The following is a 16,795-nucleotide window of genomic DNA, read 5'->3' as shown; positions in this document are numbered from 1 at the left end:
GTCATTAAAAGTTCACTTTTACAAAAATTTTTGTAAAGTGTATTTGTTTTTTTAATATAAACGATCTTTACTCAATTAATTAACAAAAAAAACCAAATTAATTTATAAACCAGTCCCAAAACAAAAAAATGATTATACACGTAATAAGTAATACATTGGGTTTTTTTAACTAATTTTGTTGACAAATCTGTAAGATTAGCAAAAATTTATATTGACGACTTTTGATGCGTTTTTTGATTTTCCGTTTTTTTTTTTCCGTTAATTTTTTAAAACTTTTTCAAAACTTTTTTTTTCTTTTAATCTATCATCGAGTATAAAATTTACCTGTTTTTTATACAAAAATCTTTTAAAAAATGATGCTGAAAATACCTTGAAAAAACTTTTAAAGCGACATTCAAGTCTTTTAAAGAAAAAAGTTTTTTAAAGTACTATTTTTAAACCCCAACCCCCTAGATTTGGGGTTTTTTTTCGTGAAAAAATCCAAATTATCGCTTTTCTTAAAAAAATACATGGGCATGTATATATAAAGCATTCGAATCTTCTTATTTTACATACAAAGTATAAAAAAACAAAACTCGGATTCCCCCGTAATTAGTCAAATCTCATACCCAAACGTTTCCCGTCTTTTTTTCTGTCGAAGAAAAATATTTTTTTGCATGAAAATTTAAAAAAACTTTCAAAAAATCATGATTCCTTGTATAATCAAGGATACGAAAAATAAAAGCCTTTTTTTGATATTGCCCCCAAATAATAAAATTAAAGGGGCGTTATCTAAATTTTTTCCTGTGGTGAAAGTTTGTAAAAGTGTGCACTTTACATGATAAAACCACTCAAAAAAGTAGGTCATACGAATGCCTCTAAGTACAAATGACAAATGCTTTATACTTATATGAACTTCATGGAAAGCATTCTAATAAAATAATAAACTTGAAGAAACAAGACTACAGTTTAAAAGATTGTCTTAGTTATTCATCAGCTATTAAATTAGTCTGTTACCATTTCTTACACGTAATGTATCTTTAATGCTATTGATACAAATTTGTTTAATTTGAATCCTATTTTGTATAAATTTTACATTCTTTCCTCGGGTTTTTATGAAAATGGATTATAACTTTGATCATTTATAATCTGAACTCTCCTGTTTTTAATCAAAGTATTTTATCTAAATTCACAGAAATTAACAGAAAACACATGTGCAGTGATCAAATGCATGCAAATTTGATAAAAGGTTTGCGTTTTTGTGACAGCGTTTTGCTCCCTTTGAAAACATATACATGTGCTGAATAAGTAAAAATGTGTAAATGATACCAACCAGATATCTTTATGTGAATTAAGTATTTGCATTCTAACATAGATTTGACAGTACTAATACTGTACATAGGGCACCGATAGTTACGTTTCCCTATGAATATTATTATTAGGCAAATATATTTACATTCAAAAGAGAAGCTAAATTAGGGGTTATTTTTGTGTTCTTGTATTGCAACATCTAATTTAAAGCCCTGTAAAACATATTATATAAAACATAATTTTATATGTTTTTCATGACAATTAATGACTTCAAGCTAAAGCATACCATCATCCTAACGCTTTCTTTATTATAAAAGAAAATTGGATGTGTACTAAATGTATTATTGTATTTATTATTCTAGTTTGTACCATATTTGATAATACTACATTTTTTTATTTGAGTCAGATTTAAAGTTTTATATTAAGTCTTAATGCTGCTTTCTTGAAAAGAGCAATGGTATCGTATGATAGATTGACCTGTGTACGGTTTGAACCAACGACCATCGTATTTATCTGGCAACACTTTTACTCCTAGACTGCCTCTCCCAATTAACCCCTCCACAGAGCCCTAGGTTTATGTTTAAAATTATCCACGTCTCTAAAGTGCAGTGATTTACTGCAGATACCACAAGAACGCAAAAAGTTACATATAAAAATTTGCTACACATGAATATATAATACGGACATAAAAAGTCATGCCAAATAGATTTAGATGTAAATTGTCAAAAGTAAAGATTGCGGTAATCGATTAGTTTAAAAACAATGTCTCCTTAAAATAAAGGAGCTACAGTTATCCTACATAAGCCTTTGGGACAAATATCGAAACAAAGTATTTTCATCTTACGTTCCAAATTGGCCTTTATACTAGTTGAGTATAATTCTCTGCATCTCTGTATAGCCGATGGAGCTCATTCAACACGGGTTAAATGACTATTGCAGGCCGTCCTAGTTATAATCATAGCTGATACGTGCTCTTTGTCCAATAACGTGTTAGGAATACCACTCAGTAGCGCAATTATAAGGCCTAGAATAATTGCTTGTTTAAGGTAACAAATAGTTGGAATGATAGGTAGGCTTTCTTCTATTTTTATAGAACATCAGAAAAATCATATGTCAGAAACTAAAATTGTTAAAAACATAAGTGATTGTATAGTCAACTTAAGTGTGCATTTGCTCTTATTCCCCTTTAAATCTCTCATTTCTTGAACTAACAGAAATTGAAAGAAAATCTTAGGTAGGGATTTTCGCTAGTTAGGATATGGCTACCAAAAACAAACAACATTAAATTTTAGGCGTAACACCCTTTCAATATTTAACTAAAACTGCAATAGGTTTGCCAGTATTTCAATCTCTAGCTCAAGGTCTTCACAATTTTATGTCTGAGAACACATCAAATTTGCTTGATATATTTACATCTGCCTGTGTATGTATTCTTTTAGTTACATTGATGATTTTCCTCCAACTGATAGCATATATGAAGTGTATAACATAACTGAAGCCAAGTGCCAATTCTCTTGTCCATTTCCAGTCGACAGGATTAGCAATGTCAATGTTTGCTATAAATGCCTGTCTCCAAACACAACCTGCTTGAAACAATGCTCTACGCTACATAAGTGAAACTCTCTTAGGGGATTGCTTTCAATATATCTAATTGCTTTGCCTTTAGCCCGCTAAGTTTCTAAAATGAACTAGTTTATCATTCAATTTTGGCAGTACCACCTACTATTCGAAGGGGTGTTTACTGAAAATGTACTGTCTGAATAGCGAACAGTGTAGAGATGAGCTTGCATGGATGTGCAGGCTCATCTTGGTCTGCACTGGTCGCAAAGGCAGAATCACTTGCCGCCAGAAGGCTAGAGGTTAAGAAAATATATTCTCATTTGTTCTCATGTGATTTCAGAAAAAAATGCAAAGAAAGAAGGAAAATAGCTCTACAGAGCAAAACAGGAGAACTATTTGAATCCATCATTATGCGATAACCATTCTTTCGCGCCAGTTTCCTATTTAGTGTCCGCATACCTTAATTGTTACCCTTGCATTGCTTAATCCTGTTGACTCTGCATGGACCAGTAATGACACTTGAGTTCTATAATGGTGTACACTTCATAGAACCGATTAAATGCCAGTGCAATAACACAGTCATGTAGAGGGAATGTAAATTTGTCAAACAAATGTATAAGAGAAATACGGGATTGAAAGGGTGCAAATATCAGTTTCTTTTGTTTTATGGGTTGATTCAAGCCAACAAATTGAATATGTTATTCTGTTCTGATTCAGCATACTTTAAAATAGCTAAATACAAATGTTCATGCTTTCTTCATAAGAAACATCATTTCAAAAAGGATTACGTCCCTTTTTAGTATGTATCTTGAGAAATAGAATTATTTTTGTGCAAATTTGTATATTTGTCATAACCAAATGTCAGTGATATCTTATCCATGTTTAGATCATATGAAACATTACTATATAGATAAATTTCAGTTTAAAGGAAAAAACCTTTTTATTCATAACATTTTTTACCTCCCTTTTTAAAATTGATTTAAAAGGAAGTTCCATGGCAGATAGAGCATGTCTCCTCCTCTTGTAGGATTCGGGATACCTTATAGTAATTTCGTGCAAAGTTTGATGTTTTCTTCACAAACGGGAACATCTTTGCCATTTTTTGTGCCATATCTTATTCGCTATTAAGGAATCAAGATGTTTTGCATTTAGATTTCCTTATCTTACCAAAAGCTCCACTTTTGTGTGCAGGGACACCCAGGCCCAAAACTATTACGGAACCTCGCCCACAATTATCACGCTCCCACGCACAGAAGTCATTTAGTCTCTCACCCAATGCTCGAAAACTGACATCATGCAATCATTGCTTTGAGTCGTTTCTCGTCGGAGAAGAGTGCATTTGCCAACTCGGCCCAAGCCATCCGTTTGTGGCAATAGCGTGCATTCAAAATCAGACCAGTCAGACTACATAATGGCCGCCTGACTCTACTTATGTGTTCACGAAGACGTTTTAAGAACTATACTCCGACTAACTAACTGTTTTAGTTCCAATAGTTTGATTGTCACTCAATATTGTGGTCGTGAAGTAGTCCAGGAGGTGACTTGCACCTATTTGCGCATCTTGGACCGGGGTTGAGGTTGACTGGTCTCGTCAGCAACTCGTCCAGTGTGAGTAAACTTAGTAAAATAGATTGGGGATTGTAGAGACATGCTTGCTGAAAGTTCACGTGACCTGTAAATTAACGATTCAAAATAGATTCGCTCAATTAAAATTCAAAAATAGTATTTATCAATTAAACTAATCGATTCTAATTGTTATAATTCATATGATTATGAATATTTTGATATAAGTGAAGTTATATGGTATACAGTAGTTAATAAATTTGCTATATGTTCTATATTAAATTAGCAAACTTCTGAGTTCTGTAACATATAGCCAGGCCCATTTAAAAAAAAAATTACTAGCATTATTTTCTTAAATAACCTATAAACCACAAAAGAACACCAAGAAAAGTAGGGGTCATGTATCTTCTAAGAATGATATTTTGTCTGACAGGTCAACACTATGGAATATCTTCCAAACTTACAGCTAAATTGTGTATAAACACATGTGTAGTAAGGTTTGTTAACATTTCTTTAAATGCAAAAACAAATCCTTGAAATTGCTACCAAAAAGTCGGGTACAGGTCCGCAATGAAATACAAATAGGACCAGGCTTAAATAAAGCATGAAAATGCCACTTTAACTGGGAACAAATGGAGGATTCTTTCTTTCAGTCATTATCCGACTAGTCCGGAAGTGCTGCTTGGTTACCTATTTAGTACTATTGTATCTTTAAGAAAGCAGTAACTTTATATAATAGTGTCAGTTTCATTTGTGCAGTAACAGTAGCCTAATTGCAAAAATAAGTTTTAGCATGATAAAATCATTTTTCAAGGTTTTATGGCATTTTCGGTAACGCGTGTCACTGCGGCAATTTTCCTGCGGCATAACTTTTAACCACTTTTCCTGCTTGGAGCTCGTTTTTACACTGTACTTCTACTTTTTACTAAAGTTTGCAAGAAAATAACACAAAAACACTGTTAACTATACAAACTTTCAAATCTGATAGCTATGAATAGGTAATATTTAGACTCTGAATATGCACTTTTTGAAAAAATGATACACCCAAAATAGTGAAAATGTGATTTTTTTTTTACAATTTTTGCAGCAAATTGCAATGAAATGTTCATTTTCTACCCAAATCTGACCAAAATAGCCCAATTTAATATATATCTGGACAAATTTCAATTTTTGGCCAATGTTGTTGTTATAAGGTATACAGAGTAAATAAATATGCTATATGTTCTACATAAAATTAGCAATCTTCTGAGAGCTGTAACCCATAATCAGGTCTAAATTTAAAAAGGATTACTAGCCTTATGTCTTAAATGACCTATAAACCACAAACGAAAAGTAGGGATCATATTTCGTCTAAGGGAGATTTTTTGTTTGATAAGTCAACACTATCTTCCAAACTGACAGCTAAAATGTGGGTATGAACACGTGTGTAATAAGGTTTGTTTACATTTCTTTAAAAGCAAAAAATCTCCTTGAAAATGCTACCAAAATGTCAGGTATATGTCCACATTAGAATAACAAGAGGGCCACGATGGCCCTATATCGCTCCCCTGAGTTTAATTGTTTGCTTGAACAAATTTCTTTGCTAAAGCTTCAAAAACAAAAAAAAACTAGCTGAGAAGGTCATGGTAAAGATTATTCAAGATAACTACTGAAATCTGTTAAAAAATTATACAGGTGGTCCAAATCTGTTTGCTGTAGCTTAAAAAACAAGAATGTAGGTCAGTAGGTCAGGGTTAAGAATAATAAAGATGAGTATTGAAATCTGTATCAAAAGTTATACATGTGGTCCAAATTTCCATGCTGTATCTTCAAAAGCAAGAAAGTAGGTCAGTAGGTACTCAAGATGAGTATTGAAATCTGTATCAAACATTATACATGTGGTCCAAATCTCTTTGCTGTGGCTTCAAAATCAAGAAAGAAGGTCAGTAGGTCAGGGCTAAGAACGTTTAAGATGAGTATTGAAATCTTTATCGAAAGTGGTCCAAATTTCTATGCTGTTAAGATCGGTGTGCAAAACTGTATATGTCATCCAAATTTCAAGGCTGTATCTTTAAAAACAAGAAAGTAGGTTAGTAGGTCAAGGTCACAGACAAGTGACCCCTAATTACTTGGGGTCATCAGGTAATTATAATTAAACAATCTATGAAATATGATCAGATAATTTTTGAAGTATTTTTTCCTTTATAACTCACATAAAAGTGACCCCCGGGGCGGGGCCTCTTTTCACCCCAGGGGCATAATTTGAACAATCTTGTTAGAGAACCACTAGGCAATACTACACACCAAATATCAAAGGCCTGAGTCTTGAACATTTAGACAAGAAAAAGAGTTTTTTCTTATATAAGTCTATGTAAAACTTGGGAACCCCAGGGCAGGGCCTCCTTTCACCCCAGGGACATAATTTGAACAAATTTGGTAGAGGACCACTAGGCAATGCAACATACCAAATATCAAAAGCCTTTTTTTTTAAATAAGTCTATGTAAAATTTGGGACCCCTGGAGCGGGGTCTCTTTTCATCCCAGGGTAATAATTTGAACGGTATTCGAAGAGGACCACAAGGCAATGCTACGTACCAAACATCAAAGGCCTAGGTCTTATGGTTTCAGGCAAGAAGATTTTTAAAATTTTTTCCTACATAAGCCTATGTAAAACTTGGGATCCTCGGGGCGGGGCCTCTTTTCACCCCAGGGACATAATTTGAATAATCTTTATAGAGGACCATTAGATGATGTCACATGCCAAATATTGAGGCTCTATGCCTTGTGGTTTTTGACAAGAGGATTTTCAAAGTTTTCCCTATATAAGTCTATGTAAACCATGTGACCCCCTGGGCGGGGCCATATTTGATCCTAGGGAAAAAATTTGAACAGTCTTGGTAGAGGACCACTAGATGATGCTACATACCAAATATAAAAGCCCTATGACCTGTGGTTTTGGACAAGAAGATTTTGTTTAAAGGAAAGTGTGGACGGACGGACACCGGACGGTGAGCGATCACAATAGCTCACCCTGAGCCTTTGGCTTACATAAAACATGAAAATGCCACTATAACTGGGAGATAATTGAAGATTCTTTCTTTCCGACATTATCCGACTAGCTCGGAAATGCTGCTTGATTACCTATTTAGTACTATTGTGCTTTATAAGTGCATACCAGGCAGCGTTGAATAGCCGGTAGGTAACATGCCGACAATAAGAGCGTTCTTCGTTACTAATACGTACCATGATAAAATGACATCAATGCATTTTTTCTTCTAGAATAAATGAATAAAAATCTCTCCGATCTTATAAATTCCTCGTGAAATAGGATAAAACTTTGCTTCAAACACGTACACAGGTACATGTAAGCGATTTTCACGTTTGTTTTTTTACTTTTAATTCCCACTTACGGAATAATAGAGTCTAAAACTGAAAGCGAAGAAATCGAATCAATAACTTCAACCACATTTAAAAAATAAAAACAAATTAAAAAGAATGTCTCGTTAAAGTGTTCCAGTAGTGTACATTGAGTTACTGAAAAATCTTATCCACATCTATTAATCCACAAGACTATTGCTGTATGATTTTTTCTTGTTATTTCATTGTATGACAGGTCTTTCACTAACACATGGTCAATCACTGAGGTAAAATTGGAACTTGTGTGACATATATTTTCAGAATGGAGTAAGTATGAAAGAATGAATATGCAGTAGAAAATAATCATTAGCGTTGCAACTAAACAGCTTTGAACTTGGCGTTTCTAGCCTATTTATCAACTTTCTAGTCAATGGTTCAAACAGCTGACTTCGAATCGGTTGCACCTCACCTCTATGGTTCGAAACATAATTATTTCATGTATGGAAGCATAATCATATTATTTAACAATCAATCCTTTGTATTGCAACAGAAAGGAAGAGAAGAATAAAACATCTGCCACAGTGCTGAAGGGAAAGGGCGTCAAAACACAAAAGGACATTGATGAGTGAGTACTTTTACATAGCAGATTTTTTTTCCCGTAAAGGCCTATTCAAATAGTACTTTCAAAGTAATTTTGGTAAAGATGTGAACAAATTTAAAAAAGCAGACGGAAGAAATAAAAGATTGAGGGTTAAATACTATTATTTAGCAATATGATAATTCATTAATTAACTAGTTGATGATGTCGAACGTGTTATGATAATAAATGTCCAGTTGTTATGAAACACGCCGATACTGGCAAAACATGGCAGATATGGAAAAAACTCAACTGTTATGAGATTTGAGTGGTCGAAATTGCTGACAAACTCGCTTATTTTTAAACGCGTACTTTTCGTTTATATTTTCTTAGACACTCTTGAACAGAAATATTGACAACTTGTCCTATTGTGATGGTGATTAGTTCGTATACATTCTTTCTACTTATATAAATTATTAATAATTGATCATGCGAACTTGTATCTTCGCGGATCTCACGTACGGGAACGTCAACTTTTCTGAATTATATTATATCCCTTAATGCAAATCCTCTCTAGAAATGCAGTGTATCCTTGAGATCCAGTTACCTTTCAGAGAGAAAAAAAATATAGCTTCCCTGGTTCCAATCAGTTGAAAAGACTTAAATTTCACTGCTGATTTGTGACAACAGAGATTTGAGTATATATGCAAATGCTAAACCAGTGCGAATGTGTAATACAATTCGGATGTGTATATAAAGCGACATTGGCGTACATTGGAACCAATCCTATTGGGTCAGTGGACTTATTGTGGCATTTGCACGCTCGTTTGAACTGCAAGGCGCTTTGCCGTAATTTGTCTGGTATATTGTAGTGGCGATTAGCTCGTATAAAACCTCTCTACTTATATTATATATATATATATGTAATCCTTAGCTAGGAGTACAGCAATTTCAATACATGAAAAGTAATTTATACAGTATATATAGGCGCAACCGTAAGGTGGTAAAAGAGCGCCATCTTTTATGTATATATATATTTTTTCTCCTTCTTACTGGTAGTTTATTAGAATTCAGCATTTGGTTTTTTAAGTATTCAAAGTCATCTCTATTATTACTTCTTACAAGGGGCTCGCACCATAATAAAATTCCTTTTTAGTCTGACTATTAGAAGAATAGGTAGATCTATTGCACTCACGCTATTGTCAGCATTCAAATTATGGTTAAGTTTTTGTATGTAAGCTGATACCTCAATGACCTCAATGACCTAAATAACCACTCAAACTTTACACAATTATTCACGGTGACGCCCTGACCGCTATGTTGGACAACATGATTGCTGTTTAAATGTCCGTATTTGATGCTTCTTATTTTCAAACTCTTGAATAAGATTAAACTTTTTATTAAACTTTTTTTTCTTTATAACCCGCCCGCTTAGCTCAGTAGAGCGTCGGTCTATGGATCGCGGGGTCGCGAGTTCGATCCTCGGGCGGGGCGTGTTTTCTCCGTGACTATTTGATAAACGACATTGTGTCTGAAATCATTAGTCCTCCAACTCTGATTCATATGGGAAAGTTGGCAATTACTTGCGGAGAACAGGTTTGTACTGGTACAGAATCCAGGAACACTGGTTAGGTTAACTGTCCGCCGTTTCATAACTGAAATACTGTTGAAAAACGGCGTTAAACCCAAAACAAACAAACAAACAAATTAAACTTTTTTATAACAAATAATTTCCTCACTCCAATCAGCTATTAACACATTTAATTCTACTAGGGGAAAATTTTGACACATTTCATTCGGTCAATCAAGAACTTTTCATGCAAAAATACCATTAACACCTTCCAATCAGCCCAATCAACGCCTTTTAATGTGATCAATAACCTTTAATACCTTTCGTATGCAGGGATATGCTCATTCTACTTTTTTTTAGAAACCACTGTCTCCCTACATTTGAAATATTTTTTTTATTTTAATGACAAAAATGAATATAAAGCATGTTGGTTATTTTTAGTAAAACATATGTGACAGATATTAGTTGTTTATTTATTCTTTATTGTGTTTCTAATTAAAACTTTCTTTTATTATGACCAGGGGTAAGGATTTATTGCTCTCTCTCTTTTCTTACTATGAATTTTAAAAAGTTAAGGGCATTGTATCTATTTATTTTATTTCAGTTAATTGTCTTTTATTTTCAGTATATTTCTTTTATTTTTTTTTATCAAACCTAATTATTTAAAGTTAACTATTTCCAGTATAACTCCTTCAAATCTCTCGATGATTTTAAATACAAGTTTTCAAAGTCAAAAATATCATAAAAAACAAAAATGCCTAAAATATTAAGGGGGACAAAATTACCAAAAGGGGGACGAATTGACCAAAAGGGGGACGAGTTGACCAAATTTTATCATGAGGGGGACGAAATGACCAATTTTGAGGGACGAAATGACCAAATCGGGGACGAGTTGACTGGGGGACGAGTTGACTAGGGGACGAGTTGACTTGATACCTTTATAACTATGTTTTGCATGTTTATAAAATAATGCTCCTTTTCTAACTTAAGTATTCATTTATTTACTTCTTTACTGATAAGGCTGTTGAATAGTCAAGCGTTGCTCTCCTCCAACAACAACTCTTGTTTAATATACCTCATACCTAGAGTAACTAACAACATGTCTTTAGTGTTGAAATCCTCTAGAATTAAGGACTTGACATTCACAAACTTCAACTTTTCAGTGGGAAGATCCCCATACCCCACTCCAACAGACCTAAAAGTAAAATGACCATTTTATTGAAAACGGCTTTCAAACACAAAGGCAAAAATGTAATACAACTTTTATCTCTTTATGATAAAAAACAGTTGGAACATAATCTTTTAGTCAGGTAAAAATTGTGAAACGTCAGTTTTTTACTTAAATTTCTTTGAAAAATCAGCAGAGTGCAGAATGTAGCAATTAAATTATCAAAATTTTCCGGTGGATGTACCCCGTACATCCACCTGTAGGATGTGTTTCTTCTTTCCAGAGTCTCCCCAACCTGCTCTTCAGCCTTTAAAAAGCTCCCATTCCAATGATATACATACATATATACATAATAGAGTGCATCCAACTTTAAAAATTCAGCAAGCATACATTTTTGATAGCCTAAAATTCAGACCTTTATTTTAGAAGAAATTTTCTGCAGCTTGCACTCGCAATACATGATATCAGTAACACTATAATAATTCATCGTCTCTTAGTTATGCTAGACCGTTTTGCTTCTCCTCTCTTTCTCTACCCATCAGCCTGCTTGAAGCTTGCATTATTATTGTAATAATTTCAAAAGCGTGAGAAGTAAATATCCAAATACAAACCAAAATGCACAAATGCACTAGGAACTATAATTTGGGTCAAACTGCTTTAAATGAAAAGTCGCCTACTTTTGGCAGGACTCAAAATCAAACCAGTACTGGTTTGTCCAGGAAGAACGGTTACGGACTGAAGAACGATTACAATAAGCTTCAAGCTGTCACCTAAATCGATCTGAAACAAAATAGTATAGACTATAATCGACGTAATTTAACTAGAAATCAAATTAAAATTTTAAAGAAATTACTGACTAGACAATGATGATAACCGTACCATTAATTAAAAAGAATACTCTTTGATTCGTTTGAATTTCATTGCAATGTGATATGGGATATTTCCAAGTAATAGGTACGTTAGTGTCATGAAATTACTTTTGAGAAAACAAATGTTTTCTGAAACATGTTAGTATAACATTGAATGTACTGACAGATTATGTGAACGAAGTGTCTAGAATTTACTTGTATACTATTATGATATTACAAGTTATATTATACTCGTAAACCATGATTTTAGAATCCGAAATATATTTTGAAAATTAATGATAAGAATGCTTCTTTAGGCAAAAAAAACACATTTTACGTTATAAGTAAATAAATTTTTTATAAGTAAGCAGCCTCATTGCCCAAAATAATTAATTTTGCACTCACTGTTATATGAAGTTGACCAGAGGGATGAAGGTAAAGCGTAGATGCTGGATGGAGTCACTGACAATTTGATACAAATTTGTTCTATATATATATATATATTAAATATTATATAAATATTTAGAATATATATATATTATGAAAATCTTGTTCTTACACAGAAAATGATTCGTATATATAATGATGCTTCTTGGTGCATTTTGGCTAGATTTAGTCGTCATTCTGTATGCATAGAAATACACGGAAATGGAATACGGCCAAACTGGCGATAATATGTCACATTTTAGTTTTATATTAACAGATAAAAAGATCTCACTTACGATTCCATGTTTTTGCAAGAATATGAACATGCAAAAAAAGTATTTTGCCACATTTTAGAAAAATTCAGATTTAGTGTTTTAAGCGATGACATAACACGAGATCATGAAATGCAAACCCGAAAATATAACCAAAAATGTATTTCAATATTTTGAAAATCATGATCCCTCATATTTTCAACTGGTCGACAGAAAAAAGTGTAAAGGATTTTAAATATTTAAATAATTACTGTCCTACTGCTTTGTATTGGTCAAGTATTCATCTTCAAATTGTTACCAAATACAATTTATGTAGTTCAAATGACTGTGAGTGATTTAACATACATGTACTTTCAAAAAGTTCAAAATTGACAGGTCCTTTGTAAATGTCAATTTTATGGTCAATGAAAAATTGCATTGTTCCTTTCGAAATATTACCAAAGGGTACATATGATTAACATACAAAATAGCCTCGGGTTGTGGCGACGCAAAAATCATAATCTCAGCTCAAAATGCATATAATGATTTATAAGGTGAGTATGTAATTATCTAAATGAAATTCTAAGCGACAGTTATATACATAGCCTCATATTGTAACTGGTTTATGATATATGCACTTATGAAAAATAATTTTAAATTAGAAAGCAAAAGGGACGCATTAATTAATCAATATATTATTGCTATTAGTATGTCGCTAGTTAGTCCCCTACTGGTTGAAAACTATAGGATAGGAATAACTATAGGAATGCGCTTTTCCGTCCGTCCGTCCGTATTTCCGTCCGTCCGTCCGCAATTTCTTGTCGGGTCCATAACTTTGTCATTCATTACGCGATTTTAATATTACTTGGCACAAGTGTTTCCCATGATGAGATGACATGTCATGCGCAAAACCCGGACCCCTGGCTTAAAGGTCAAAGTCACAATTGGAGGTCAAAGGTCAACAGGGCTTTTTTCCTGTCCGGTCCATAACTCTGCCATCCATAAAGGGATTTTAATATTACTTGGCACAAATGTACCTCATAAGGTATGATGATTTGTCTAGCACAACTTTCAAACCCCTAGCTCAAAGGTCAAGGTCACACTTGGCAGTCAAATGTTAACATGGCATGAACAGGGTCCGTTTCGTGTCCGGTCTATAACTCTGTCATTCATTAAGGGATTTTAATATTATTTGGCACAACTGTTTCCCATGATAAGACGACTTGTTTTCAAACCCAGACCTCTAGCTTAAAGGTCAAGGTCACGATTGGAGGTCAAAGGTCTACAGGGGTTTTTTTTCCTGTCCGGTCTATAACTCTGCCATCCGTAAAGGGATTTTGGTATTACGTGTCACAAATGTACCTCGTAATAAGACGATGTGTCATGCACAACTTTCAGACCCCTAGCTCAAATTTCAAGGTCACACTTGGCAGTCAAATGATAACATGGCATGAACAGGGTCTGTTTCGTGTCCGGTCCATAACTCTGTCATCCATTAAGAGATTACAATATTACTTGGCATAAATGTTCCCCATGATGAGACGACGTATCATGCGCAACATCCAGAACCCTAGCTCGTTCAAGGTCACACTTGGAGATCAAAGATCAATAGAATTTTATTTTCCTTTCTGGTCTATAACTTTGTCATGCAAAACAGGATTTAAATATCAGTTGGCACAAATATTCCCCTTGATAAGGCAACGTGTCATGCATAAAACCGGGGCCCTTCGCTGAATTTCAAGGGCACACTTGGAAAGGTCAGATACAAGAATGACTTTGTCCGGAGCATTTCTTCTTCATGCATGGAGGGATTTTGATGTAACTTGGCACAAATGTTCACCACCATGAGACGGATTGTCATGCGCAAGAACCAGGTACCTAGTTCTCAGGTCAAGGTCACATTTAGAGGTCAAAGGTCAAATTCAAGAATGACTTTGTCCGGAGCATTTCGTCTTCATGCATGGATGGATTTGGATGTAACTTGACACAAATGTTCATCACCATAAGGACCCTTGTTTTTAGAAGAAGAAGAAGAAGAAGAATCTTTTATTTCGACTTGTACAATGTACATCATCATAAATACATACAAATTTAAATTTACAGCCAATTCCTATGTCACTATGACTATGAAAGTAATACAGTATCAAATATTAACAGTTGCTGCATCTAAATAACAAAAGATGAAAAGAAAGCAATACAGAGGATGAAATGTAATTAATTGTGTAACAATGATATTCTATGAGTAAGAGCTAGTTTAATATATTTCGCCAAGTTAAGTAATATTGATCTATTATCAGACATTAACATATCAATAAATTTTTGCATACTCGGTCTTGTATAATAATAACTTTTAATGTATTTTTTTCTTATATCAGAATAACATGGACACTTAATTATAAAATGAAATTCATCTTCAATATCACGTGTGTTGCAATAAGTACAATAACGCTCATTTCTTTCTATTCTGTTTATACCATATCTGCCAGTATGTATTCGTAGTGAGTGTGAAGACACTCGGATTCTACTAAGGAAATGTCTTAAGTTGCATGGTAAAATATCTAGATACGTTTCACATTTAAATACTGGTTTTATATTATTGTAAAGATTTAACACAGAACTATTTTGCTTATCAGCATGCCATCTTTGAATGAAACTGTCAACCAGACGTTGTTTAAATAACATTATAAACATGTCACAAGAAACACTTTGAGGATATTCCCAGACATAATTGAATCCATAATCAAATAAAAGTTTTTTTACATCTGTCACCCAGTTACGTTTTCCATTAATACAATCAATATATGCTATTTTATACACTTCATTTAGAATAATATTGTCAGTATTCAATATTTTAAACCAATATTTCATAATATTAACATATCTCGAAATGTACAAAGGGTAACGAGCAAGTTCGCCATAAACAGCTGCATTAGAGGTATTCATTCTGACGTTAAGTATTTTCTTGCAAAATTTAAGATGAATTCTTTCTATTTCTTTAGATTTACTACAACCCCAAATTTCTGATGCATAATTTAAGATAGACCCTACAAAGGAATCAAACAGCTGACAAAGTAGTTTTGGTTTAAGTTTATACTTAAAACAATGATATAATAAAGTATTTAATGCTTTCAAGGCCTTGCCAACTAAATGTTCTTGATTTAATACAAAGTTTCCTGTATAGTTAAAAACCGTACCAAGGTAATTGAAATCATTTACAACTTCAAGTTTACTACCATTATACAAAAATTCCTCATTATGTAATATTCCACCTCGTTTTCGAAACACCATTACTTTAGTCTTTTCTACATTAACTTCTAAACTCCATTTTTTACAATATACATTCAACAATTTTAAACTTTCGTTAATTTCTTTAACTGAATTTCCAAGGATAACCATATCATCTGCAAAAAGTAACAGTATTAAAACAATATCGTTGATTTTAAGACCACAGTTTACATCCTGTTCCAAAAACAGCTCTAAGTCATCAATAAAAAGGGAAAATAAAACAGGTGAAATTACCTCCCCTTGACGCAACCCTATAGCACATTCAAAAAAATCAGAATAACTATTACATGACTTTACACATGATTTCACTTTTCCATACATATCCCTAATAATCCGCAATAATTTACCTCTTATACCACATCTATATAATTTCAGCCATAGGGCGTTTCTATAAATAGAATCAAAAGCCTTTTTCAGGTCAACAAAAACACAGTATAAACGCTTGTTTTCATTTATATATTTCTGAACTACAGTTAACAAAGTGAACAATGCGTCAATGGTTGATTTTCCTTTTCTGAAACCAAATTGCGCGTCTGACAGTAAATTATTTTCCTCACAATAATCCATAATTCTTTTATTTAAAACAGTTGTAAATAATTTTGACATACAACTCACTAATGTAATTCCCCTATAATTATTAACAGTATCTTTATTACCCTTTTTATGTAATGGTATAATAACACCTTGAGTCCACTGTTCAGGAAAAAATCCACTATCAAGAATATAATTAAATATATCACAAAGGTGTGAAGCTAAAATATCTACAGATTCTATAAAATACTCATTTAACAAAAAATCGTTTCCCGGAGATTTATTTGTTTTTAAAGATTTTACGGCATTCAAAATTTCATCAACAATAATAGGTCGGTCTAAAATTTCATCCGCATTTTCAAACGAATTAAAATCATTATTAGCTTCAAA

General features: G+C 33.1%; 1 protein-coding gene across 2 annotated transcripts in view; it reads left to right on the top strand.

The window, feature by feature from the left end:
* LOC128555473 (uncharacterized) overlaps positions 1-16,795 on the top strand; it is an 85,406-nt gene that overhangs the window by 15,422 nt on the left and 53,189 nt on the right. For both annotated transcript variants that reach the window (XM_053537775.1, XM_053537776.1), the window contains exon 2: positions 8,300-8,374. In XM_053537775.1, the coding sequence (XP_053393750.1) occupies positions 8,300-8,374 (75 nt within the window). The remainder of the gene's footprint in view (positions 1-8,299; positions 8,375-16,795) is intronic.

This window comes from Mercenaria mercenaria, chromosome 3 (assembly GCF_021730395.1).
Source record: "Mercenaria mercenaria strain notata chromosome 3, MADL_Memer_1, whole genome shotgun sequence".
NCBI lineage: Eukaryota > Metazoa > Mollusca > Bivalvia > Venerida > Veneridae > Mercenaria > Mercenaria mercenaria.
Note: the sequence above shows the minus strand (reverse complement) of the source record. Positions and strands in the feature narration are given on the sequence as shown.